A 27537-nucleotide genomic window follows, 5' to 3' on the forward strand; every position below is an offset into this window, starting at 1 on the left:
GGTCCTTGATATGGCTCCCCAGAGCGCGCGCCTCTGTGTACACCCGCTTACAGCCGTGCCACGGGCACGGTATCCTTTTGTTTCCTGAAACTGACAAACGAGATTCAAAAGTCTGTAATAAACTGAATTACTAACAAAATATCAGTGACTACCGCTGCTACCGCCGCTTGTTTTGCTAATTAGCCAGATAGCTAGCTTAATTCCACTCCACGGCTGACGTTGGAGTCGTTAAGATCAAGGGAACCACCGACGAAACAGTTTAAGCGTATTTCTGTAATAGAACACAAAAATACAAACCTCCGTTGTCATTTTCAGGTGTGTGCAAGATGGTGCTGCTTGTAGACATCATAGCTGCGGACACGCTCAGTTTCTCAGGTCGACAACAACCAGACAGAAGGCTTGTACAGTTTAAAAAAAACGATGGGGCTGTACGCATGCGCCTTAATTTCCTGTTGCACATAAATCACTGCACACGCCTACAATCCTGAAATAATGTTAGTATCAGTCGGATTGGGAATAAAACATCTTTGTATCATGTTAAAATAAATACTGTTTGCGAATCTGCGAACCACGGAATCTGGTCCGAGCTGAAGTAGTGGCAGCAGCAACTAACAATTGCATTTCCGGTGGCAGCCTGAGCCACACAGCTTTGCAGAGGCAGCTGCCAGAAGTTGCAGTATAAGCCTGTAATGTATGTATGTATCGTGTGTGTATATAGATAGATAGATAGATAGATAGATAGATAGATAGATAGATATACTGTATATATATATATTTTTTTTTTCTTTTTTTTGCATGACTTGATAAAGATTTGAAAATTCAAAGTTTAGGACTTGGAGCTGACTCTGGAGTTCCACATCTTGACTTTGGACTTGACTTGGGAAACGTGTCTTTACTTCGAACTTGACTCGAGACTTGATCGGAAAGACTTAAAGGGACACTATGTAATTTCTTCCCCCATCTAGTGGTGCAATTTTATTTTGCAAAGTCGAATGAATTTGCTCTCTAGCGCCTCGCGTTTTCAAATATGCGTTGCAACTTCTCGAACTACGGCAGGCAGTATGTGTCAAGATTCAAGAAGCTATAGATTCAGACTCAAGGTCCATACAAACAAAAAGACATCAAGACACACAGTACAAAGGATTACATAACACACATACAACAACACTATAAATACAGATGACAGATAACATGTCAGATAACATAAGTTGACATAGCCTTTGGTGTGCAAGCAATGCAATTAGTCATATTCCGGGAGTTACCGGAAGTGACGTCGACGCAGCAATAGCGTTAGCAGCGGTGTGTAGTTGCTATCTGGAAAGTGTTCTTTTAAATAAACTCCCGATAAACTTACAAACTTTCTAATGCCTCGTTTTGTGAGTTAAGAGCCTATGTGTACTACGGCAGAAGTTTGGTAACAATCAATGCATTATTAGTGGGATAATTTACAAGATAAAATCTATTTACCATTAGCGCCAGTAATAAGCCATTCGGCGGACGTGACGTCAAAATGACGTCATTTCCGCTTGCAGCCCTGGCGTTGGGGAAGACGCGATTCAAAGTGCTTTATGTCCCTCTCGGCACTTCGTCGTTTTTCATAGACCGGAAGGACATGGCAGCCTCCATAGAGCTTGCCCGCTCTATGTAGATACAGACAAGTCATTCTTCACTCAGGAGGATAATTGAGATTTTTGACAGAGATAATTTTACACCAATGAGGAATAATTTATGAATGAATATGTTGATTTGAGCTAATAAATTACTTCATTTATTACATAGTGTCCCTTTAAGACTTACTTGTGACTTGAAAAATAGGGACTTGTTCCCACCTCTGGTATATACCAAGGAGATGCTCTGTCCCCAATGCTGTTCTGGATAAACCCAGCCACATCATCAGAAAGAATGGCTATGGTTACCCGTTCTGAAGTTGAGCAATCATCAGCTACCTCCTCTACATGGACGACATCAAGCTTTAAGCCAGGACTGAGCGAGATATCGACTCAATGATACACCTCTCTGGGATATAGCAAGGATAGCCGGATGTCATTCGGACTAGATCAATTCAGCTGAATTGTATCAAAGAGAGGAGAGGTGTTTACCACTTCATGGATTGAACTACCAGAGGGCACCCAATCAGATGTCGAGAACAGCTACAAATACCTAGGGATCCCACAGGCTAATGGCATTAATGAAAATGCTGCAAGGAAGATATCCAAAACCAAGTAGCTACAAAGAGTAAGGCAGGTCCTGAGGAGTCAGCTGAATGGGAAGAACAACGTTGAGCCATCAACTCATGTGCCCTGCCAGTCATCAGATATCCCCGCTGATATAATTACCTGGCCAAAACAGAAAATAGAAGCCACTGATATCAAGACAAGAAAGGTCCTCACAATGCACGGATGGTTTCACTTCAAGTTCAACACCCCGAGATTGTATACTAAGCAGAAGGAGGGAGGCTGGGGGCTAGTGAAGATCAGAGCCACTGTCCAAGATGAAACAAGAATATCCAGCAATACATTTTTATTTTGTTTGTAACAAATGTGGTGTTTGATTATCGTTTTTAAGGGTGAGGTTATTCATATAAGCCCTTTCGGGTTTCAGACCTCACCTTCGCACATCTCAATCATAATAATTGTTAACATGAATTGTTTAAATGATATGCTTGGGCATAAATAAATAAATAAATAAATAAAATGAATGAATAAATAAATAATACATCAGGAAGATGGCCCCCAGTGATGAACTGCTCAGGCAGCTGAAACCCAGAGGAGGTGAGGAGGAACCATCATGGAAGAATAAGCCTCTGCATGGCATGTACCACAACAGATTGAAGAAGTGACTGATATGAATCCCATTAGTGGCCAGAAAAGGCTGGTCTGAAAGACAATACAGAAGCCCTAATCATGGAAACTCAAGAGCAGGCCCTGAGCACAAGCGTAATAGATGCAAGAGTTTAGCACACTAGATAGCACCCCAGGTGCAGGCTATGGACAGAGGCTGAATGAGACAGTCCAGCACATAGTAGTGAGAAAGAACTAGAAGATCCCTGTATACACTAACTCATAAGTGGCAAACTGTGACTCCCAATTATGGCCCTCTTTCCCACCATGGAGAAACAAGGGCCATAGTCTGTGAATACTGCTGAGAAACAATAAAGCTCCTAACTGATAATCACACAATCACAAAGTGTAAATGTATGCATTCAGGTGTGTGAAACCACAATGCCAAGGAGGAAGGACATCTGCAATGAGAGGGGTAACTGTTGCTGCCCACCCGTTTGAGAGGGGTTATAAGACTTCTTACAAAATATTTACAGTAGGGCTGGGCAAGTTAACTCGTTATTATCGCGTTAACGCATTGATTGGGACTCGAACTGAGGCCAGCTGCAGCAAGGACTATAGCCTCTTGTACATGGGGCGCCTGCTCAACCCACTACGCCACAAACCACCCGTTTTATCATTTATTTTATTATTGTAAAACTCTGTTGCTTACAGGCTTTTATTTTGTAAAAGTCTGTTGCTGTCTGCTACGGAACTGGAAAAGAAAGTAATTGGCGGATCCACCAAACATGGAGAAGGGTACGGAACTTTTACTCGGCCATTTTCATTTTAAAGTTCTTCCAGACGGCGGAGTCGACAGAACCAAAGTCATCTGTAAACACTGCCAAAATGAATTGTCTTCTCAGCGTAGTAGTTCCAGTCTAAAATATCACTTAAAGGCAAAACACACAACTGATAGCAGCAAGTCATTCAAGGAAACAGACAGTGGAGCGAGGCTTCTACATAAAAACTACAGAAAGATGCTGATGTTAAAAGAGTGTTTGCACAACAAATGTTATGGCACTTTCATTCATATGGCAGCACATTTAAAATAAAACTAAATGCTAAAAGCTATACACTACTTATGAATTAATTTTGGGATTTTGCGTACAAGTGCGATTAATCGTGATTAATCAGGGATTTTTTACAAGCAGTAAACATTCAAGACAGCTGTCAAATTTTTCAGGGGTCAGTGCCCAAGCATGTTCACGCCAAGGTTAGACAGAGGAATGCTCAGAGAAACTGCAAAAAACCAAGAGCTACATCTCAGTATGGCTTGTTTGGAAGGGTTGCAGGAAAAATGATCTTCTCATCAAAAGAACCTGACAACACAGCTTAGGTTTGCAAAGCTGCATCTGAACAAACCAAAAGACTTCTGGAACAATGTCCTTTCAACCAACGAGATCAAAGCAGTCATAATGCACAGTGCTATATTTGGCATAATGTATATCAAAACAAACACCTCAGATCAACTGTCAAGTACAGTGGATAAAATCATCACCCATTATTCAGTGATGATTTGTGGTTGTTTTGCAGCCACAGAACCATGAACCTCTTTATTACAAATTATAGTCATCTGTCAGCTAAAACGTGGCTGAATGTGGGTCATGCAACAGAAGGTCCCCAGCACACCTGCAAATCTGGAGCAGAATGGCTTAAAAAGGAATCAGACTGAAATTGTTGATTGAAGTTGTATTTGTCCTATTTTAAGACCTGGAAAGGACCAGAAGAGTTTTTATTGTGTCCTGGTATATCAAACCTAGTTTATTTATGTTATCTACATGAATGTATTCACTCATTTATTCATGTTCCATACCCGCTTCATCCTATTCAGGGTCATAGTATGAGTGTATTACTTATTGAAAAAGAATCAAGTTATTGCAATTGATTTTTAGAAAATAAGTTACACAATAATCACTTATCACAAGAGACTTTGAAAAGGCTTCCACATACTTCTTTAACTCGAAAAAATGTATAATTTCTTATAAGACTAACCTCAAAAACAAATCTCAATAAATTCACCATATTCTAGATAGTTCAGATTTTGTGCCATTGTAATAAAAAAATGTGTCAAAAATAAGCATTACAGTCCTTAAATATAGGATTATTAAAAGAAAAACAGAAATAAGTCAACGAATTTAACATACACAGCACGTTATTACAAAAATGACTTAATTGCTTCATATGATCTGATACTGATTCAAATATATCAATTTCATGCAAAATAAATGTGAAATGATGGATAATTAAATTGAATATTCTAATTAAAGTATTTTATACATCATCAACCTCATAAACAGCAGCTGTTAGAAGGAATTTTGAGTGACCAAAACCGAACACATATAAGCAGAAAAGGAAACATGACATCATCTGAAAGCAAATCAAAATACACAAATCTCAGCAATGCATTCTTAAAAATCCACAAAGAAGTGTTAAATACATCCTCTAAAATGTTGCTCTTCATATTCACTCTTCAGCTCGAGTTGTTTCTTTTATTTCACTCATACACAGCTTGGCAGTAGCTTTATCTGCAAGATACTAATGAGGTATGAGGAGATCAGCCTTATTTTTTCCTCTCCATTCCTGCACTGAATCATTATCAGCAGCACCTCAGGTTTCATTTGTAACTCAATACAAGTATTTTTGTCTTTACCATCTTTGCAGAACAAAGTTCTGGCTACACACAATCCACTGGATGTTATGCTGACCACACTTTCGCATCTGAAACAGCGTTTTAGTTTATTGGCATACATTTTTGTCTTTAACGGGCTGATCTGCTTGTGTTTAGTTGTCAACTTCATCTCTATAGACAGTCATGGCTTAACTGAGAGTGATAGCCAGGATATAAAAAGAAAAATCAACTTTTTGGGCTTCAAAGACAAAAATGCAGACCTGAAGTCCTACTTTCAACAAAGAGATGGAACACAGTATAAAAATCAACATCGAGGCTTAATACAGAAAGAGTGAACATGCTGGTAGGTGTATTTTTACATTTCCACATAGGCTACTTATTTGGTTATGACTCAATCAGTTCCAGCAGTGCAGGGCTGCTGTCCATGCTCCTGCAAAGCAATAGTGATGGAGTTAACTTTGTTTATAGCAAACATCAAAAAGTAATAGAAAATATTTTGTCAAGTAGTCTGCTTTAGTCATCTTCAGTTTCCTCATTCCATTTAGTTAAACTTTGAGTTCAGGCTGTAAATCAAGTGCAAATAACCTCAACTCCACTTAAAAAAAACAAATAAATCCAAGTCAAATAAGGACCAGATTGCTCTCCAACTATTAGAAATAACATTTGGTATAATTGAATTATGTTTTTCCCCTCATAATAGTCACTAATATGTAACACTATTGAAGCCCTTTGTTTCTACAGAGATACAGTACAGAATTAGTTGTGTCGGGATGTGTTTTTTGGATTTGTGATAAAAATATCTTAATGTAAGCTTTCCCTGGATATTTTGCAGTCTTTCCTACACCTTAAAAAACAGTAACTTCAGACTTTGAATGTGTAAACAAGACTCAGTGATGGGCACCTACAAATAAATAGTTCTGTGCCCTGAAAATCTGCGGTTCTAATTCCTCTCAGTGTTTGTCACATCGCAGAGCACATTTTGGGAGAGCTGGTTTCTGCGTTTGCCTTCTGCCGGATGCACTCTGGATAATTAAGAACAAGGAAACAAAAAAAAATTACCCACAAATTCAAGATGTTACTTCACAGCCAACAGTTCACAGACAGAAGAGAGGTCAAACACAGCCTGTGCAAATTCTTTATGTGGAGTGGGCCAGAATCATACAGAAAACTTTACCTTTAACGGATAAATAAGTCATAGCTGTGATGGACCCTCACTGATGCCCTCACCTGCCAAGTCTGTCCGGGAGATTTCCACCAGCCCCTCGTAGAGGCGTTTGATAGGGTTCTCCCCTGCCATCACCACTCCATGGAGCCAGATTAACAGCATACGGTGACCATGCTCCTTGAAGCTTTTCATACCTGAAAGTTCAATTTAATTTGACACAGTATTTGATGTTTGACTTAACTCTTTCGGTGCCATTGACGTCTATAGACGTCAATTTAAAAAAAAACGCTGACTGCCAAAGACGTCTATAGACGTCAATTGCGTTTTTTAACGGAGCGGGCTGGGGGACATTCTAGCGGAGTTTGTCACTAAATCTTAGGGTTGTAAACACTAAACAGAAAATATACTGGCAAAATTATCCGCAAGGTGGCAGCAGTGCCACTATGCACAAAAAAAAGAAAAAGCGTGTTTTCTCCGTTTTTTGGGTCAAACAGCTGTTTTTGGTGAAACCAACCTATGTTCTACTGTCTATTACTACAGGACTGAAAATGGTAGAAACAAACTTTATTTTGCTGATGAAAGAAGAGAGTCTACTCTTTCGTTTGGTAATTTCGGTGTGTACATAGTCATAAGACACACTTTTCTGTGGGTCTTGGAAAATCAGTCAAAATACTGTAAAACACTTGGCAGTATGGGTGTCTCTGAACTGAAAATGGCTGGCAGCCAATGAGTTAAGATGGGTGAGAAGTGAAAATAAGTGGCTGCATATGTTCTTTACTTTAGTTTTGTTTGATGAAAATTAAGATTAGATCACTGGCAGCTGCACGCAGCAGTAAAATTCAGTGTCAACGCTACTTTCTCTAGAAGTCGATGCACTTTTAAGTTTTTAATTAAAATACAGTTTACATGTACATTATACTGATAAATCAGTGTTAAAAAAATAATAAACAACAAATTGGCTCAAGACGAATTCATGTTTTAAAGCTTGACGAGTTATTTCATCTTTAATTCATCCAATTAAACTTCAAACTGGCCATGTTACTGCTGTCTACAAACTTTACTGATACCTCTATAACTTTACCCTCAAACCCAATATGGAGACAATTCATTCAAGGTAAACACAAGAAACTTGTGCTAAAGAAAAAAAAAATAAAGAAAAAAGGACCAGACTCAGTGAGTAATTCCCTATACTCCCTATATAGACCAGTGAGCAGTGCTGACCAACATGTCATTGGGGTCATCAGGTGGGAACCTCCTTTCATCAGTGTTTCATCTAGTTGGGCCCACGACACCTCCAGCAGGCTAGACAATGACCACTGGTGTCCCAGAGTCACCCCCCTAATGCCAGCCATCACTGATCCTCACACCACAACAACCATCTTATTATTATTTTATTTTTATTTATTTATTTTTATTTATTTATTTATTTTTTAGAAAATAAACTAATCGTTATATACTGTTAGTATCTGCATCAAAACATATCTTGGTTATTTTATCACTGAATTTAGACCAGAATGGAATGTCAGCCTCTCAGAGTTTGTAGTCTGACTCCTGAGGTGCAACTCAGACAACTAGTCTCTTATCCTCAGGCCCCTCTATTGTGGAATAAGCTGCCAGTAAATGTCCGGGAAGCAGACACCCTTTCCACTTTTAAGACCAGGCTTAAAACTTTCCTTTTTGATAAAGCTTATAGTTAGGGATGGCTCAGGTGATCCTGAAACATCCCATAGTTAAGCTGCTATAGGCCTAGACTGCTGGGGGGCCTCATCTGTCACACTTTTCCTCACTTTACTCTCTTTATGTATATGTGACATTATTGTGGTCATTAACTCGTGTTTCCCTGTTCCAACAGATATCCTTTGAATGGTGTTACAGTCCCGCGGCGGCGGCGGCGGCCCCCCCCCTTCCCCCCCCCCCTTTCTGTCTTCTCAAACCCCAGCTGGTCGAGGCGGATTGCCACCCTTCCTGAGTCTGGTTCTGCCAGAGGTTTCTTCCTGTTAAAAGGGAGTCGTTTCTCTCCACAGTCGCCTCAGGCACGCTCAGGCCGGGAGATTGGACCGAAAAACAAAAAGTTTTCAGTGCAATCTGTTGGTTTTCTTAGCTAGGAAATTATTTTTGAATTGGCTCTATATGAACGAATTGGATTATTTTATGAATTATGATTATTATTAATTAATTGAATTCCAATTGGCTTGAATTGGACTTACTATCTAAGTGCCTTGAGATGACATTTGTTGTATTTGGCGCTATATAAATAAAAATGAATTGAATTGAATTGAATTATCCTCCATCTTTTCTGTTTACTTCTTGTTTTCTTTGCGGTTTCTTTGCTGGACAGGCTTTAAATCTAGAGAAAACCAGAATCGGCGGTGTCCCGTTGCTGGAAGACACTCAAACCAAAGCTGCAAACACTTGCTGTTCTTGGGGGCTTTCAGCTGAAGATGCATTCTCCTGCCTGGAAATCTGATGGATTGGTTGCAGGGAAATGCGTGTCTAGAGCATGCAGGAGACAGCCATGATTCTGAAATTAGGCTGTGATTGTTGATCTTTACACCAAGTTGCGAAAATTAGATGAGGCTCCTTATTGCCTTTATGTCAGTACTGTACTGTGCATCTGTCCATCTCCACAGTAGCGAGGAGCAAGCAGGTCACAGGTCAGCAGAAAGAACAAGCTCTCACCAGCACACACACTCACTCACTGACACGTTTCTACATCCGCTACTGTTCTGGATTTTTACTGGGGGACTACGTGGAAACTCGATTTGCGTTCTCACATGCCATAAGATCTCCAGAGCATTTCAGGACTCCAGTGTGTGCGCATGTGTGTTTGTGTGTGTGTGTGTGTGTTTGTGTGTGCGTGTGTGTGTGCACGTGTGTGTGTGTGTGCACGTGTGTTTGTGTGTGTGTGTGTGTGTGTGAAAGCAGCTTTTGAAAGCTCTGCTCACCTGTCCACTGTTGTTCTACAGCTCGTATATGTGCATCGCTGAATCCCCAGTACTGAGCAAGAATCTTCCACTCTCCGCGGCAGAGGTGCTTGGTCGCCAGGCTCCACAGGACAGAGCGGAGGTGTTGGGTCTCCGGTTGATGATCCTGTTTAAAGCTCAGATGTCTCCCCACCCAGGAGCCCTGCTCACTGCCCATGTGATCCTTATTCCAACATGGTGAGCAGGTTTCAGAAACAGTGCACATTCACAGTACAGTTCACAAGTTTAATGCAATTCAGACAAAAGTGCTCGACACAGAAAAAAAAAACCTACATACAATTGATCAAAGATAAGGTATTCAGTATAGTTGGATTTAGGTTGTGGGATTTTGTGATGTTTGCTTGAATATTCACAATGTTATACCAACCACTTTTACACAGTACCGTAAATATGCGGCTGGTTAGCAATGCAAACATCTAGAATTCTGCCATTTCCTGCATGGCAGATGCATTGATATAAGATGCTTGTAAAATAATTGGCATGTAAATCTACTCCAACTCTAACAACAAGCAAATCCACACGGCTGTGTTTGTACTGGATAAGGAGAAACCCTGGCAAATGACGAGGAAAGAAAAGCAGGGCCAACTGAAAGCTATTACAGCCTAAATTACGGGATACTTTGGAAGTCAGTTTGTGTGACACTGAAATGTGCAAAACGTGAGGCAGGAGCAGCTGCTTTCTGTGTGCTTCCCTCATTTTGTTTGCTTCTGAACTCAATTCATTTTCAATGTGAACCAAATGGATCATTGTGTTTTGTTTTTCCTTTTTTAAATATTTTCCATATTGTCCAAACTTTTTCTAAAAAAAAAGGAGATATTTCTTCATTCATTCTCATATTCTTTTTACAGATCTATTCTTTTTAGTGGCACTTCTATCATTCCAAATGACAAATGCAAATTCCTGTGTTATTATTTAATTATATTATGGTTGAATTCATTATAATTATTGTGTTATTCTGTGTCGTTCTACTTTATTGGAAGTGAGGTCCACACTCACTCACCTTCTCCCATTTATAAAAACGGTCCGCTTTGATGATCATGTCAACTAGAATGACATGGTTTCCTCTTGCTGCTACTTCCAGACATGTCTTCTTCTGCTGTGTATATCAGAACAGTTCTGTTAGTTACAAGAATCATATCATCAAAAACGTTTGATTGAAGATAAAAAAAATGCATACTTATCCACTGCTTACATTTGTACAGTATCTGCACATGAGGTGCGGAAAAGACCATTCATTTAAAAAAATGAATGAATGAATGGGTCTGGCAGCAAGTTTTAACATTTATATTCTTAACTAGTCAAAAGTCAACTTGCAAACGTGGAGGATAACAATCAACCCGTGCCACTAAGCAGTTATTCCCAGTATCAATCAGACAACTGTCATGTCCAAAGTGGAACTGTGTGGTACCTTGTCAGTCAGATTCAGGTTGACACCAGATATCAGCATCATTTCAGCCAGGTCCTGCCAGCCATGCTCTGCCGCTATGTGCAGTGCAGTCTGCTGCCTCTGTGAGCCACCATACAGGCGCATGTTTAATGTGACAGCTGTACCATAGACATTGTGTCTCACGTCTCATAAGTGCAGCTGTAGAAGTTAATACTCACAAGATCAGGGACATCCAAGTCGCACTCAGCATCTATAAGCAGCCGCACAATCTCTGCGTGATTGTTGAACACAGCAAGGTGGAGTGGTGTAAGGTGCTGCTGTATAAAGAATGACAAGATGACACTGAAAACATATTTATGGTATGCTATCGGATGCTGAAATAACAACAGCGCTCACTGAATTATAATACAAGCTGTGGATGAAAGGTGTGTCCCTGGCATATATTTTCTTACAGAAGTTGATGCAGCAAGTGTTAGGATGAGAAACCTTTTGTGACAAAGAAAAATCTAACCATCCATTTTCTATACCCCCCTAATTCAATTCAGTGCCACAGGGGGGCTGGAGCCTATCCTAGCTGTCAATGGGCGAGAGGCAGGGTCCACCCAAGACAGGTCACAAGTCCATCACAGGGCCACACAGAGACGAACGAGACAAACAAGCATCCACGCTCACTGCTGGGGACACGATCAACCTGACACGCATGTGTTTGGATGGTGGGAGATGGTACCCGGAGAGACCCCACGCATTAACGGGGAGAACATGCAAGCTTCTGTGTCGAGTGCAACTCACAAAGAAAATATGCTTTTCAAAAGGCTCTGTCAATACAATCTACTGTGTACACTCTCCAGCCTCAGAAATGAATAGTTATGAGCACATAACCACGTTTCAAGATGGTCATGAGGTCTGGCCAGAAATCGCAACATCTGTATCAGACATGAGATCAAAAGGAACCTGTCAGACTCATCAGTGAAAGTCGACATTAATTACATGGTCTACAGCATCTATGTGGATCCCAGCGTCCAGCAGCAAGTTGGCATCTTTATCAAAGCCATGCTGGGCCACGTAATGCAGAGCATTCATATTCCTCTGCGGACACAAGAAAACATGGGTCAGTAGAAACAAAAAACACAAACACTCACTTGGATTTTTAGCATATTATAACCTCTTGAAAAGAACAAACATACATTTGTTTGAGCATTGACATTACAGCCAGACTCCACCAGCAGTTTGACACATTCATAATGACCCCCATCAGCTGCCAGGTGCAAAGCGGTGAGACCGTCCTGAAAAACAACAGGTACGTTTCAATTCAGAGGCCTTCTGAGCTTTGTTATAGTTTTGCCATCTGTTCAGCCATCTAGAAAAGCACAAGACAATGCAGAACATCTTTCAAGTATAGAAATATGTATTAGCTCAAGCCAACAAATCAGATTAAATACATAATACTTGTCATCCATTAAATATTTTAATGTAGATGTTTATCTTTAATGTTAAGAAAATGTATTTATCAAGATATTGTGCTATTCATTTTTCCCACTGAAGTAACATCTGATCTGAAGTTCAATGCATTCAAAATATTTTAATATGATGAAATGTAGCTTTGTTATCAGTAGATCATCATTAAAAATACTTTTAAAGTAATCAAATTGTTTGATACTCTATCACTCATTTTTAACTTGTATGCATTTGCATTTTTATCATCTCATTTTTGTTACCACCTTGCCTCATAAACTTGAGAAATCAAGAAGGATAGGCCTTGGTCAGGAAAGTGAGCCAACCGGTCACTCTAAAAGGCGAGTGAACCTGCCTGAAGGGCAACCAGCTCAGCTGCATTTTGGGATCTGTACAGTATGGCGTCCAGACTTAAGTCCCTCTGAATGAAGAATTTTACGCATGGCAACCTGCGTAGAGTTTGTGTGTTTCATCACCTGCCGATACCCCTCCTGTAGGAGCAAGGGATGTTTTTAGGTTGCATGCCTGTCACTCAGTCACCAGTAGGAGGGTTGGGTGTGTGTGTGTGTGTGTGGAAGTGGGAGTGTGTGTGTGTGTGTCACCGGGGGGCGTAGCGGTAGTAATTTAAATCACCTATACCTGTTTGTAGTTTATTTGTTTGCAACAGAGAGGGGGTGAATAGGGTGCCGTGATTTTCTGTTGACCGCAATCGCAATCTATGTCATCATAACATCTAAAAGGCATCATGTAAATCAAATCCCGTATGCATGTTTATTAAACAATCAAAAGCAGCTACGGACGGATGTTTTGTTTGTACATAGCGTGTCGGACAGATCCCCCTACATTAGCCTCTCGGTGGCTAAATGTTGCGCTGGATAGCCGCTGCCACACCTCCTTCAGTGAAGCATGGTGGGAGCAGTATCCCGGTATGGGGGTCCCTCTGCGCAGCAGCAGCGAGGTCAGAATTAAAATAAAGATGAATGCAGTCAAATTCATAGTGGTTGTTAAAGAAAATGTGCTGGAGCTGTTCACCTTTTGGCACCAGAAGGAACCAAAGCCAAAACCCAATACATTGCTGGAGTGGCTTCAGCACCAGTCTCTGACTTTCTTTAAAGGATCAAACCATTTTTTAATTTTCAGTAAAAATGCCAAGATTGATTTCAAAGAAATCAGTTTTGTGCTGAGAACTAATTCTGTTTTTTGTTTTTCCAAGCAGAAAAAAAACATTTCATCCAAAAACTAGGAAGTGACACAAACTTTGCGGTCCTATCCACATACTTACTACGTTCTTCTCATCCACATCTACTCCAGCTTCCACAATCTTCTGCAGGACCTCTGTGTGCCCTCCTTTCGCTGCTAGATGCATGGCTGTGTTCTCCTCCTGTAAGCCAGTCGGAACACACAACCAGACCCAAATCCAATCTTAGACAGCTTCCTTGACAGAGTTGCAGTGGTGGGTGGATTTGTTGCTGCTGGCACTAATAATCAGTTGCTGTAGTGTGCGGTGGCTTTGAACACAGCGGAGGTACAGTTTGGACTCAGATGACTTTCTTCCAAACAAGGCGAGCTAGCACGGCTGAGCATGTGTCTACCCCAGCAAAGCAGGGCTTAATTGGACACCATGTTATTATTAGTGTTGGCCATGCAAAAGTTATCTTTCTAATGAGTGTCTGTCCAGAAACAACCAACCACAAAAAGATAACTGTCACAACAGTATATTCAGCGAAACACAGGAGTGGGTGTTAATACCACGCTGATGTGATGACCTGAACCTTGTCAATGTGTCTTTTATTGGATTTGAATTCCGCTTGGTCATAATAATCCAGTAATATCAGTGAGTGGTAGATGTATATGAACCTCCCGGATTAGATTATTTAAGGTTAACTTAGAGTCTGGTGTGTTCAACCAATGAGGTGACAATAAGCTGTAACTGGGTGCATAGCTTTATTCTAAGAACATACTCATATCTTTACAACATAAGTTTGGAAGATTGAATCACGGTACAAAGAGGAAGCGTCTAAGGACTTCAAAATAAGACTTGTTGATTCTAACCAGATGGGAAGAGGCTACAAAATCATCTCAAAGACTTGGCATAGGCACATGGTGTAGAAATGGAGGAAATGAAAGATGACCGTGACACTCTTAAGAAATGGTTAAGAAATGGTCTGCAATGTTCTAATTTCTTAGCAATAGGGCCTGTTCATAAGTTCACCATCTGAACAACAGTGCTCAGATGTAGAAATCTCTGGTCACCGTAAAAAAAAAAAAAAAAACTGCTGTCTTTCTGCAGTTTGCTGGAGACAAGCACTAAGACTGTTGGATTAATGAAAAAAAATAAAAGCTTTTAGTTTCAGTGTGAACTGGGTTTCAGGACTGCTCTGGGATTGGGATCTGAAACAAATCTCAAAAGACTGGGCAACTCTTACTCTGGGCTCGGTTACTGCTAGCTGCAGCATACAGTCAAAAAACAAACTGCAGTCCAGGTGAAGATCAGTTCTGGTAGCGAGCCTCAATCACAGGGACAGAGTCAACAAATAAACCTGAGAGGAAAAGTAAAGCTAGACTTTACAGTACAACTGTCAGTCACATCTTATTCCATCAGCTGTAGTAGCAGCCATCATAGGATCGGATGTGCTTCATCTGGCCCATGACAGCTGGCCATCACTGATATAGAAATAAATACTCAATCACCACCGCAAATTCCATGCTAGACACAAGTCATTTTATTTAAAAATAGATTTAAAGAAGAACTGAGTTCATGTTTTGAAATGTAAAGTCAATGTCCTGACATTAATCCTGAAGCAACCTTCCAGAGTTGCATCTGTTCTGTTCTGTGCCTCCAGGCTGATGTTCAGGACTCATCAACACTTCCTGAGAACATTTACATGTACAGGATCAGACCAGATACTGAAAGCTAAAGTTAACATTTCATTGTGATATTTGATCATATGCCTGAATAGTTAATGATCACGTACAGAACAATGTCTCATTTGTTTAATCATAATTTCTTTTCAGGACTTGTAAGGAAATCTAATGATGATTTAAATCTTTAGTGAGCAGAGCTATGGGAAATAGAGGGGTTATAAAGGGTTCACAAATTTACAAAAAGTGCCACTGCAGTATACACTATCATCTCAGACAGACATTTAGATAGGAAGTGCTAATATTTGGTGCCTTTTAACCTATTTTTTGGTGAGTTTGTTCAAGCCTGCATTCATAAAACTACAACCCAATTAGCACAGTTTTTTTCCACCTAATATAACACATTTCCTTCACATAATAACTTTGTCATGTGTTGAGCCAAAAATAAGTAGCATGTAAATATTTATTTTGGGGGAACTACCTGCAGCTGCAGTAGCAGAATGAATTAGCTCTACCCCACCCAGCATTGTTACACAGGAGTTTAGTCAAAGCCTTAAGATGTTTGGTCGTGCAAAACTTTAAAACTCTGGCATGATGTCGGGGTCATGGACATCTAACAATAACTGTAAATTCGATTTTTCTTCTTCTATTTTAAACCTTATTAGCTCAATGTGGGCAAGCAATCGGATGCACAATGTGTGGTTGTTTACCCGAACGAAGCCACTAATCTGTTGCTTGAAGTGTGTGTGTTACAATGATACCTTATCCTTCAATCCATGTGTGCAAGCCATTCCAATGAGAAAGTCCACCACTTCAAGCTGTCCATGTTCAGCTGCTAGGTGCAGTGCTGTCTTCCCTGACTGGCCAGAGAGATGTCAGAATGTTACACACGGGAGCTGCTAAACACCTGCTGCATTCACACAGTAGTCCAATAACAGGCTCCTTTTCCATTCACTCTCAGAAATGAGCCCATTGATGATACTGTGATAGCAAAGTAATGGTGTGGAAAGAAAGGCATGACCGCATTCAGATGGAAAATCAATTTGAACATTTAAAATGATGTCACCTCATCAACTCTGTCCAGACACATGTCTTCCAGGTCCTCCATAATGAACTCCAATACGCTGATGTGGCCTCTCTGAGCAGCACAGTGCAGCATACTGAGACCATCCTAACACATACACACAAGGCTCTATGTTATCACTCTAACAATATTCTCACAGTCTAATTAAATGAAAGAGCTCTTACTTTATTTTCACAGTTGAGTTTGGCTCCACAGGAAACCAAGATCTGCAGGATCTTCAAGTGACCAAACCAGGATGCGAGGAGCAGAGCATTCATGCCAAACTGTGAATAAATATTTACAACCAGATTTTGTTACACAATAGTGAAGCTGACTGCAGCTACACATAAAGCTGAATTTCCTGTTTCACCAGTTCATGAGTGAGATGACCTTGATGTGTCAGCACCAGCAGCAGCTCAGGCTCCGTTTCGCCGTCTTCACTCTGCCTAAACCTAACATCCCTCTTATTGTACCCAGGCTCCGCCCTCGCAGTGACGCAACACCTTCGGCTCTGCTACACTTACTCAGGCAAACTGCTCATTCAGGTGGATTCGAGTTCCCGAAAAAATGGGAACTCCACCCACTTTGTCGGGAAGCAATCAACTTTGAGCAGCGCCAACGGCCCAGGGTAGAGGCGTGTTCAAGGTAGTGACGTGGTTGAACTGCCACTCAACCCATGGATTGTACACGGAAGCGCTTCATTCAATATCAACATGGAGCAGCGTCAAGCTTTTGACACTGCTGTAGATGCTGTAATGAAAGTGTTCGACGGGAGATTCTCGTTAAAAATCGAGCAAAGAACAGCCCTTGAATCATTTCTTGACAGGAAAGACGTTTTCGCCTTGCTCCCTATTGACTGCAGGTACTTATTTAGTTGCCCATTTTAGCCTCCACTGTTTTATTTTTTGTATGTAATAGAAAGGCTTCTGCAGAATTAAGTAATTTCAAACCCCTTTACAGCCATATAAAATGCAGCTTATTGCCCAATTTAACACCAAAATAGCCAAACGTATGACCGATGGAAAATGAACCGGTTAATATGGTCTGCAAATACTTTTTAAGTAAAAACAATCTATTGATACATCACATTTCTGCAAGTACTGACCCGCAATATTCAACAATACTCCAGTTACAAGGCTTTTTAAGACTTGGAATCACTCAAAATGTTTTTACGTAATATGTTTTCTATACATCGGTTTTATTTGACCTGTATTTAAAATGAAAAATAAATAAATTTTTTCCTCTGTTTTTTTTGCTTCTTTTTTCAGTTGGAATGTTTTTGGATTATTTGGGAGAGAAATGGAGAAATCTTTACACAAGAAACAGGGGCTTCATCATTGATCAGGATGCCTCCTCTCTGATCAGGAGAGTGTCCCTGCCCCCTGTACCTTATGAACACGTCTCACAATCTTTATGCAGTAGGACCCCCGTCTAATTCATTTCTTTTTTCTCCTTCTTTTTGTCCCGAGACAAAGTTAGTTCATAGATGCCTTACTTCACTCCTTCTTTACTCACCCTGAATCGCATTATTCATCTCATATTTACGGAGCCCCTAAAGGGATATGGAGGGATTTTTTTTTTTGCGAGATCTCGCAAAAGTTTTTTTCCCACGTCAGTGAACCGGAGGTAAAACAGACACAGCGATGGAGGAGCCTACCCATCATCCGCAGACTTGTGTCAAAGCCATGTCTACGTGCAAGAACGGATTTGATGTCTTTATATGTTAGCCCAATACTAAAATAGAAATCAATAAACTTCTCCCACGGATGATGGATAGGCTCCTCCATCGCTATGTATGTTTTACTTCCGGTTCACTGACGAGGGAAAAAAACTTTTGCAAGATCTCGCAATACTTTTACAAGATCCCGCAAAAAAAAAAAAATCCCTCAATGTCCCTTTAGGGGCTCCGTACATACAGTATTTGATTTTTGCAAAATGATCCTTTAAGAGACTTTTAAATCATAGCAGAGTATCACGTCATTTCACATCTTTAAGAACATATGAAGGCGACTAGTCCCAAAAGGTCCTCAGATCTAGCTCAGTTAGTATGGCACATCATGATTCAGACGATGATGTGATATGTGAGTGGAATATGTAATAGTGATAATTCTTCATAAGTTTTTAAACTATCAGCTTATGTGTACATACAATGTCCCTCTCGTCAACTTCACGGTCGTAGTCCAGTAGGAGACGCAGAGCCTGTTCATGCCCAGCTCCTGCTGCCCAGTGCAGTGCTTTACGGTCCAGCTGTGCAGAGACACACACAATCCATCAAACTGTGCTGATGCTCACAGCCTGTTTGAAGATTAACTGCTTATCTGAGACTCCTCCGTTTAAAGTGCTTACTTTATTTTTGGCTCGAACATGCACACCCCTGTTGATCAGTTCCAGCATTTTCCCGGTGTCGTTCCTCTTGGCAGCATCGTGGAAGTCCTTTTCAGACCACAGCACTGCCAGCAATCAGACAAAGGGGGATGAAACGTGTTCAAGCCAGTCAACATTGTTGTTGCACCTCAAAGAGGAATACAGACAGCTCCTAGACGCACACGATGAGAGGAATTGAACTACATACGCAAATCATTCACCGTTGGTTCTCAAACAGACACACAGGGATAAGGTTGAAATCAGGGGCGAGGCTAGGGTATTTTAGTGGTGCCAAGGCACCACCGTGAGATAGCTCGGCACCCCCTGGCTCAGCACATTTTTTAAATATTACATTATGCAAAAACACTTTTTTTTTTGCTCAAGGATGCATTATTTTAGTGATCATTTTATTTATTTTCTAGCATTTGTTTTTGTTTTAACTCTTTACTCTGAAAATAAATGTTGAGTTATCTTCAATATTTGTCTCAGCTCTCTGTTTTCCCTGTCAAGCCACAGTCTTTTGAAATGAAGAGGTCAAAATTTAATGTTGTAGGGGAAAACACTAATTCAATTCAATTCATTTTTATTTATATAGCGCCAAATACAACAAATGTCATCACAAGGCACTTAGATAATAAAGTCCAATTCCAGCCAATTGGAATTCAATTAATTGTAATCATAATTATTCATAAAATAATCCAATTCGTTCATATAGAGCCAATTCAAAAACAATTTCCTAGCTAAGGAAACCAACAGATTGCACTGAAACTTTTTTTTTTTTTTTCGGTCCAATCTCCCGTCCTGAGCGTGCCTGAGGCGACTGTGGAGAGAAACGACTCCCTTTTAACAGGAAGAAACCTCTGGCAGAACCAGACTCAGGAAGGGTGGCCATCCGCCTCGACTAGCTGGGGTTTGGGAAGACAGAAAGGGGGGGGCACTGTAACACCATTCAAAGGATATCACTACTCAAAGCAAAACTAATACGGCTCCAAAATTTATAATAATAATCAAAGTGTTTTTATTGATTTTCATATCACAAACATCAAACATCCCAAACAAGACAAAATAGTAGGATTCAAAATATATACCACAAACACAGGTCTAAACTACAGACAAAACAGTAAGACAGATCCTACTACTACTAGACGACAGACATAGCCACCACCCGTGTGGTCCAGACACTCTCGGGTTAAAAATAAATAAGTAAATAAAAATGGTAAAAATGACAACAGTAATAACAATAGTGATATTCATTCAAACATAAAAACAAAAACAAAAAATAAAGGGGGGGGGGGGGGGGGGTTCAGAAGCTGCCACTTATGTTTGAGCAGATGAAAACTCATGTTCAAAGTAAGAAATAAAAGGCTGCCAGATCTTAGAGTATCTCTTAGTATTGCCCAGTAAAGTAAATCTAAGATGTTCTAATTTAAGGTGTGCCATCACCTCCTCTACCCATCGTTTGTGAGTTGGCGGTGCTGCCTTTATCCAGTTAAATAAGATCAATCTCCTGGCCAACAGTGACGAGAATGCTATTGCTTTCCTTTGAGCCATCGTTAGTTGTGTTTCCCCTGGTGCCACACCAAAAATGGCTGCAAGAGGACCAGGCTCTATATTTTTGTTATATATGGATGAGAACGTTTTGAAAATTTTGGTCCAAAACTCTTTGAGCCTGGGACAAAACCAGAACATGTGGGATATGTTGGCTGGCACCTGTTTACATCTAGGGCAAGTCGGATCAGCACCCTGGTAAATTCTTGACAGTTTGTCCCTTGTGAAATGAAGCCTGTGTAACACCTTAAACTGTATCAGTCCATGTCTAATACATACAGAGGAAGAGTGTATTAATTCTACTGCCCAGCCCCAGTCAACATCCGATATGTCCAGCTCTAACTCTTCCTCCCATTTCCTTTTTATGTAATCAAGGGATGGGGAAGCCACCTTCTGGATATTTACATATAGCATAGAAACCATCCCTTTAAGAGTCGGGTTCAAGTCCAACAGCCCATCTATCCACCCACTCCGCGGCAATTCAAGGGATGAGGAGAATGTCTTTTTCACAAAATCTCGAATCTGAAAGTATCTGAGGTAGTTAGTCCTTGAGGGGATTCCATATTCCTTCTCCAGCTGAGCAGCAGACATAAACACACCATCTTTAAAAAGATTTTTAACACATTCCACCCCAGCTCTATACCATTCTCTAAATGCTGTCCCCCCAAGGGCCGGAGAAAACAAGTGATTGCCATAGACGGGAGCGGACAGAAGGGCATTTCTGTCTTTAAAATGAGTTCTGAATTGGACCCAGATTTTGATAGTCATGTACAACAGGATTGTTCGTGTAAAGGTGCTTGCTTATGGGCAGAGGGGTGCAGATCAGGGAGCGTAGGGATACTGGGCTAGATGCATATCTTTCCATATGTACCCACACTGGGGTTTCATCATCATCTAACTGAGAGACCCAAAACAACAGCTTATGTATATTAGCCGCCCAATAATAGTGCATATAATTTGGTAGGGCCAGGCCTCCCTCTTCTCTCTGTCTCTCAAGGAACTGTCTTCTTATCCGGGGGACTGTTTTTTTCCAGATAAAGGTAGATGTACATTTATCCAGTTCCTTAAAAAATGATTTAGGAATGAAAATTGGTATTGTCTGGAACAAATACAGGAATCGTGGCATTACAGTCATTTTAACAGAATTTTTCTTCCCTGCTAATGATAGTGGGAGAGATGACCACCTTTCCATATCTAACTTTGCCTTATCCAGCGTTACTTTAAAGTTATGATTAAATAAGTCTTTGTATTTACTTGTTACATTAACGCCTAAATAGGTGAATTTATCTTTATGTGTTGTAAAGGGATAGGCCTGGAATGATAGTCTCCTCGCCTGTTTATTAATTGGGAAAAGAACACTTTTTTCTAGGTTAACTTTATAACCCGAAACCCTCCCAAAGTCCTCAATGATAGCAAGAGCCACCGGGATGCTTGTGACAGGGTTCGACAGGAAAAGGAGGAGGTCATCAGCATATAGCGAAAGTTTATGGTTTTGCATCCCCCTGCGTATTCCCCCCAGTCCAGCAGCATTCCTCAGCATTATAGCGAGGGGCTCAATTGCCATATCAAAAAGCAGGGGTGACAAGGGGCACCCCTGCCTTGTTCCCCGGAACAGAGGAAAAGGTTCAGATATTATATTGTTTGTTCTGACCATGGCCTGGGGGTTCGCATATATTATCTCAATCCACGAACGAAATGTAGGACCAAATCCGAATCTCTCAAGGACCGTGAACAGATAGGAATACTCTATTCTATCAAAGGCTTTGTGGGCATCTAGGGCTATCACAATCTCAGGCTCAATGTTGTCTTCGGCAGTGTATATCACATTAAAGAGGCGACGAAGATTACTGGAAAGTTGTCTGCCAGCAACAAACCCTGTCTGGTCAGGATGTATTATCTTACTTATAACAGGCTCAATCCTAGCTGCTAGTACTTTGGTCAAAATCTTATAATCACATCCAAGTAAACTCACTGGGCGATATGATTCACATTTAAGTGGATCCTTATTTTTCTTAAGGAGCACAGAGATCATAGCCTGTGACATTGTTTGAGGTAAAGTTTTTTTATCAAGGACCTCTTTATATAGTCTACAGAGCAGGGGTATCAGTTTAGGAGCAAATGTTTTATAAAATTCACTTGGGAACCCATCAGGGCCCGGCGCTTTACCTGTCTTCATGTTTCGAATCGCATTCTCTATCTCCCTTGCAGTCAGGGGTCCCTCTAATCTATCCCTATCTACCCTCTCTAGGGACGGCATTTCCAGATTTTCGAAAAAATTCTTCACTCTCTCCCTGTCATTTACTTCGGAAGTATAAAGATCCCTATAAAAAGATTTAAATTGGTTGTTAATACCTTTCTGATCTATAATTTTATTTCCCAGATTATCCCCTATCTCCACTATCATACCAGCAGCTGCTGACTGCTTCAGCTGGTGGCTGAGGAGCTTACCTGCGCGCTCACCATGTTCATAAAGATCCTGTCTCGACCTAAGATATAGATCCACCTCACGTTGATTTATTAAAATATCATATTCAGTTTGGAGCAAAATACGCTTTCTATGTAGCTCCTCAGAGGGAGCAGTAGAGTTTGCCAAGTCAACTTCTTTTATTGCCTCTGTTAGTTCTGTAGTACGCTTCATCTTTCTTTTCCTTTCACCAGCATTATATGAAATTATTTGTCCTCGAATATAAGCTTTTAAGGATTCCCACAAAGTGGTACTGCTTATGTCAGGGGTATCATTAAGCTCTAAGAAAAAGGTTATTTGCGAATTTATAAATTTTGTAAAATTATCATCTGCCAATAGCCTGTTATTAAGGCGCCACACTCTCTGAGGTGGTGTATTCTCAGGAAAGTGAAGTTTCAATATGACTGGGCTGTGGTCAGATATTACTATACCAGAGTATTCTATACCTGCTACTATAGAGGTCAGTTTATTATCTAATAAGAAGTAGTCGATCCTAGTATACGTCCGATGTGGTGGGGAGTAAAAGGAGTACTGCCTGGAGGTTGGGTTTATGTATCTCCATGGATCAAATATACCATATACCTTACAGAAGGAGTTAACGCATTGTGCTGATTTGCTTAATACATTGGATGTTGGGCTAGAGCGGTCCAGAGTTGAATCTAGGACACAATTCAAGTCTCCCCCTAGAATCAAATTATGAGTATCTAAATTTGGTAATAATGAGAATAGATCCTTAAAAAATTGAACATTGTCCCAGTTGGGTGCATATATGTTTACCAGGACCACTGGCATATTGAATAATTTTCCAACTACAATAATATACCGACCATGTTTATCTTTTATAGTAGTTGTTTCTATAAATTGTACATTCCTGTGTATGAGGATGGCCACTCCCCGACTCTTACTATTGAAATTTGAGTGATAAACCTGATTAAATCCCCCCCTACAGAGCTTGATATGGTCCCTATTCAACAAATGTGTCTCTTGTAAGTATACTATCTCTGCTCCCTGGTCTCTCAAATGTGAAAATACCTTACTCCGTTTAGCTGGCTTATTGATCGCCCTTACATTCCAGCTCATCAGTTTTGTAGCCATTCTGCTCGGATCCATGGTTGGTGCCATGTCCGGAGATCGTAGCCTGATGTCACCATTGCGCCCCTATGGTACCCATTATCCGAATCACACCTTGAAGATTAGGCAGCAAAAGCAAAAAGTTAAAAGGAGGGGGTCTGGGAAGGAAGGAGGGGGGCATCACGCACACAGACACAACCAATACATAACACATAACATATATGAACGCTAACCCACACATAACGCTCTTAAGAAGCTCGCTCGTGGCCAACCGGTCCACCATCTCCTGCACACACAGCCTACCGTGTGCAGCTCCGTGCATATCATCCTCTTAGTCTGCAAAGTATAACATCACCCTTCTGACTTATTCACCATAGAGGGTAGGCAACAGTGGTCAAGGGGGAACATTCAACCCTTAAACCTTGAATAGAGTAAAACAATAATATGAGGGAGAACAAAAATAGCTTCTAGAAAGAGATGGGGGTTATAAATATATGTATACCTTCCCTTTAAATATACACTGGAACCAGATACTTTGTCAATATTGCAAGGACTGGTCAACAATATCCTGCCTATATTAATCCCCCCATTTCAACAGTGTAAGCATGTGTAATTTCTACTTAGCCAGAGTCCAATCAGTCCATAGGTTTCACCCGGGGCTCAGTTCCTTCTTGATGTAATCCGTGGCATCCTTTGGGTTTTCGAAGATTTTCGTTTGTCCTCCTTCTGGCGTAATCACCAGTGTTGCCGGGTAACGCAGCCCGTATCTGACCCCGGTACAGGTCCGCAGGAGGCTTCTTGCTTCTCTGAAGGCTGCTCTCTTACTGTTTACCTCCTGGGTGAAGTCCGGGAAGATGTGAATCCGTCCGCTCCGACCCTCGGGTGTTCTCTCCATTTCCCTCGCCCTCTTCAGTATCTCCTCTTTCTCTGTGTAGTAATGACACCTCACTACAAATGCTCTCGCCGGAACTCCGTTCCCGTCTCGTCTCGCGCCGAGTGTCCGGTGCGCACGGTCCAGCGTCGGCGTTGTTGCTAGACCCACCCAACTTTTCTTTCAGTAAGCCCGCCACAAACTCCGACGGCTTTTTGCCTGCCTCGGCCCCTTCTCTTACCCCTACGACACGGATATTGTTGCGCCGTGATCGTGCCTCGAGATCTTCACTCCGTCCCCTCAGCTTCAGTACCTCCTTCTCCATTTCTTTCAGTCTCGTCTCCATGGTGGTTATGGTGTCCGACTGATCATTTAACGTTTCATCCACCTCCTTTTTTCGTTCTTCCATCCTATCAGCCAGACTGCTAGTTTTGTCCCCAATCAGCTTCACCTCCCCGCGTAGCAACTCAAACTGGGCTTTCGTGCTCTCTTCCAAACTCTTGGTCCATTTTTCCATCTCAATCATCATCTCCTTTCTTCCTTTTTCTATCTCTTCCTTACATTTCACGATCTCGGTCTTCGTCTCCTCTCTGTATTTCGTAGCTCCAGCGTTGGCTTTTTTAATCTCGGACATCATGTCCTTAGCCCACTGAGGTACGTCGTCGGCTTGTGATGGGCTAACATTGTCCTTGCTAGCAGAGGAGGCCACGTTGCTAACCACCTGCTGCTTCTCTCCACCCGTCCGAGTCGATCTTGAAGTCATTTTCGGTCTTAAAATGCACCGAGAGCGCACTTGTTAGCTCCCGAAACAAAAAGTATTCGGCCACTCCCCCAAACTGATAGAAATATGGCGATATTGATATTTTTTGACAACATTTACACGGAGCCTCCGCACGCACGTCTTCACACGGCAAAGCACATCCGGCGACCCCCTACGGCTCCAAAATTTATAAATGTACTAGTTCGCCTCAATAGCTGGGTTTCACTTGACGTCACTTCCGTATTTTCTAAGCGCGCGAACCTAAGTGGTGGGCAACCTGAGCTGGAGCCCATTGAAAACACTGTGTTTTGTCTGCCACTTTTTTGCCCAAAATCCCTCAGTTTTGTGCCGTTTTTGGATGTTGCAATCGGTCTAACTGAGAGAAGGGACAGGGTTACTATCGAGTACCTAAGGTAATCGCCCATAGAGGTGAGAAATGGATAAAACTCACAGAACAACGCCGCAAAAAGTGGATAGCTAACCTACGTTTACAGACAGGAGGGGCTGAATCTGCAAATGCTCGTGTCTGCGGTGACCACTTCGTCAAAGGTATGTGCGAAATCTAACTGTTTTGTAGTAGTGCAATAAAGTATTATGTTGTTAAATGGCAATCAACAGTAATGTAATACGGGCTACGTTTGGGCTTTGTTTTGAAGGCTGCCCCAGCGCGTTGCTGGCTACTGAGTGGACTGGGCTCCGACGTCAGTATTTGGATATTTGGATCTCGGCATTTGATCAAAACATATACATTTTTGATTGTTATTTGAGTGCCAACATTCACAGCTTGGCATTCAAGATGTTAAGTTCTGCTTTACTGCCCAGCCCTGCACTACACACTGCATTTTCCATTGGGATAATGCACCGTAAACAACACAGAAAACAAACTTACCCTGGCGAACACCAAAACACAATCATTCTGTAGACGTTTTACTCCGAGTTTGCTGATCCATCTGCTGTGGTAATACTTGTATGCCTCCAAACTTTTGTGGGCCTTCATCTGTTGCTTGGTGTAGTACGTCTGGAGAACCAGGTAGCTCGTTATGTCCACAGCCTCTATATTCGGCAAATCGTTCCGGTCGTGCGAAAATTCAGACATTATCATTAAGTATGGGTCACGCCCAATGTATTTCCCTACTAACGCCAAATACCTTTCCCTATATACCGGCTCCAAACCACTACAATATTCACTCATATCCATATTCTCCATGTTGTTGCTATGCTGTAGTCAAGCGTCCAGCCCACCAACTTAAATTTGCCCGCTCCAGTGATGACGTAACTGAAACCCAGCTATTAGTGAGAAATAATGTGCCTCTGTGAGTACTGGGGGCTGGGCACCCCTAAAGACCAGATCCTAAAATCGCCCCTGGTTGAAATATGTGAAATTGCCCTTTAATGTGTCGTTTCCTGCTGATTTGTTGTTATTCCCGCGCTGGTGAAATCGTTTTGCTCACGAGTCAAGTGTTTTCATGTGTCATAAACAACATAAAAGACAGTGTTTAGAGATAATACAACCACACATTACGAAGGATTTCCCGACAGAAAACGCGTCTGTCTTTCATTACATCCCGATCCGGACATACTGGCTGTACGAGCAGACCGCTGAGGGGAAATCTGCAGTCTCGTGCTCTTACTTACAGATATCATCCTCCGACACCAGGTCGTCCTCCATGTTTGCGGTGTTTCAGAGGCGCCTCCGGCTCTTCCTCCTCGTTTCTCTCATCGCACTTCGCGTTCCGATGAATCTCTCGATGAGAGGACGCTCAGATGAAGTTGGATTTCGATTCAAGTTACAAATACTGGACTAGGAAAAACTTCCGCTGTGTACTTTCAAAACAAACGGCTGGCCATCATGTAAACCCAAGTAGAGCGTAAACTTTAAACTTTGTCTTCTTTCATGTTAAATTCATATTCATGAAGATGTCAACTAACATTTGCAGCCCAATTAAAACAAAAAGCTCCCAAAATACCAGCTCATTCTCATATGTCGAACCAAACTATTCACTTCTTTTTTGCTACTTATTTCATATATAAAAGAATTATTATTAGTTAGTTATTTGTTTATTTGTGACAGGACTTTGCATATTAATAAACATAC

The 27537-nt window shown here is 41.2% G+C and overlaps 1 protein-coding gene across 3 annotated transcripts; it reads right to left on the bottom strand.

The window, feature by feature from the left end:
• ankdd1a (ankyrin repeat and death domain containing 1A) lies at window positions 1-27239 on the bottom strand. 3 transcript variants are annotated; one of them, XM_075465863.1, is made up of 17 exons: window positions 27078-27239; window positions 18711-18814; window positions 18513-18611; window positions 16550-16648; window positions 16368-16472; window positions 16063-16161; window positions 13722-13820; window positions 12172-12270; window positions 11975-12073; window positions 11206-11304; window positions 11009-11107; window positions 10601-10696; window positions 9562-9763; window positions 6679-6810; window positions 6357-6473; window positions 298-5881; window positions 1-90 (listed from the first exon to the last, which is right to left on the bottom strand). In XM_075465863.1, the coding sequence occupies exons 1-15, from the start codon at window positions 27109-27111 to the stop codon at window positions 6412-6414; spliced, it is 1527 nt and encodes a 508-aa protein (XP_075321978.1). In that variant the 5' UTR covers window positions 27112-27239; the 3' UTR covers window positions 1-90; window positions 298-5881; window positions 6357-6411. The 3 variants fall into 3 exon arrangements, with proteins under 3 accessions (XP_075321978.1, XP_075321886.1, XP_075322065.1); XM_075465771.1 differs by having other exon boundaries at window positions 298-6473; XM_075465950.1 differs by lacking the exons at window positions 18513-18611; window positions 18711-18814; window positions 27078-27239 and adding an exon at window positions 16755-16773 and having other exon boundaries at window positions 298-6473.
• Window positions 27240-27537: the final 298 nt, after the last annotated feature.

This window comes from Odontesthes bonariensis, chromosome 1 (assembly GCF_027942865.1).
Source record: "Odontesthes bonariensis isolate fOdoBon6 chromosome 1, fOdoBon6.hap1, whole genome shotgun sequence".
NCBI lineage: Eukaryota > Metazoa > Chordata > Actinopteri > Atheriniformes > Atherinopsidae > Odontesthes > Odontesthes bonariensis.

What these genes read in the sequence shown, in the direction of transcription:
- ankdd1a (XM_075465863.1), bottom strand. Translation starts at nt 27,111, where the DNA reads ATGGAGGACGACCTGGTGTCGGAGGATGATATCT. An exon ending in GGTGTCGGAGGATGATATCT is followed by an intron (nt 18,815 to 27,077) that starts GTAAGTAAGAGC and finishes GATTGCTGGCAG; the next exon opens with TGCTGTGGTCTGAAAAGGAC. An exon ending in AAGTTGACGAGAGGGACATT is followed by an intron (nt 16,649 to 18,512) that starts GTATGTACACAT and finishes ATTTATTCACAG; the next exon opens with TTTGGCATGAATGCTCTGCT.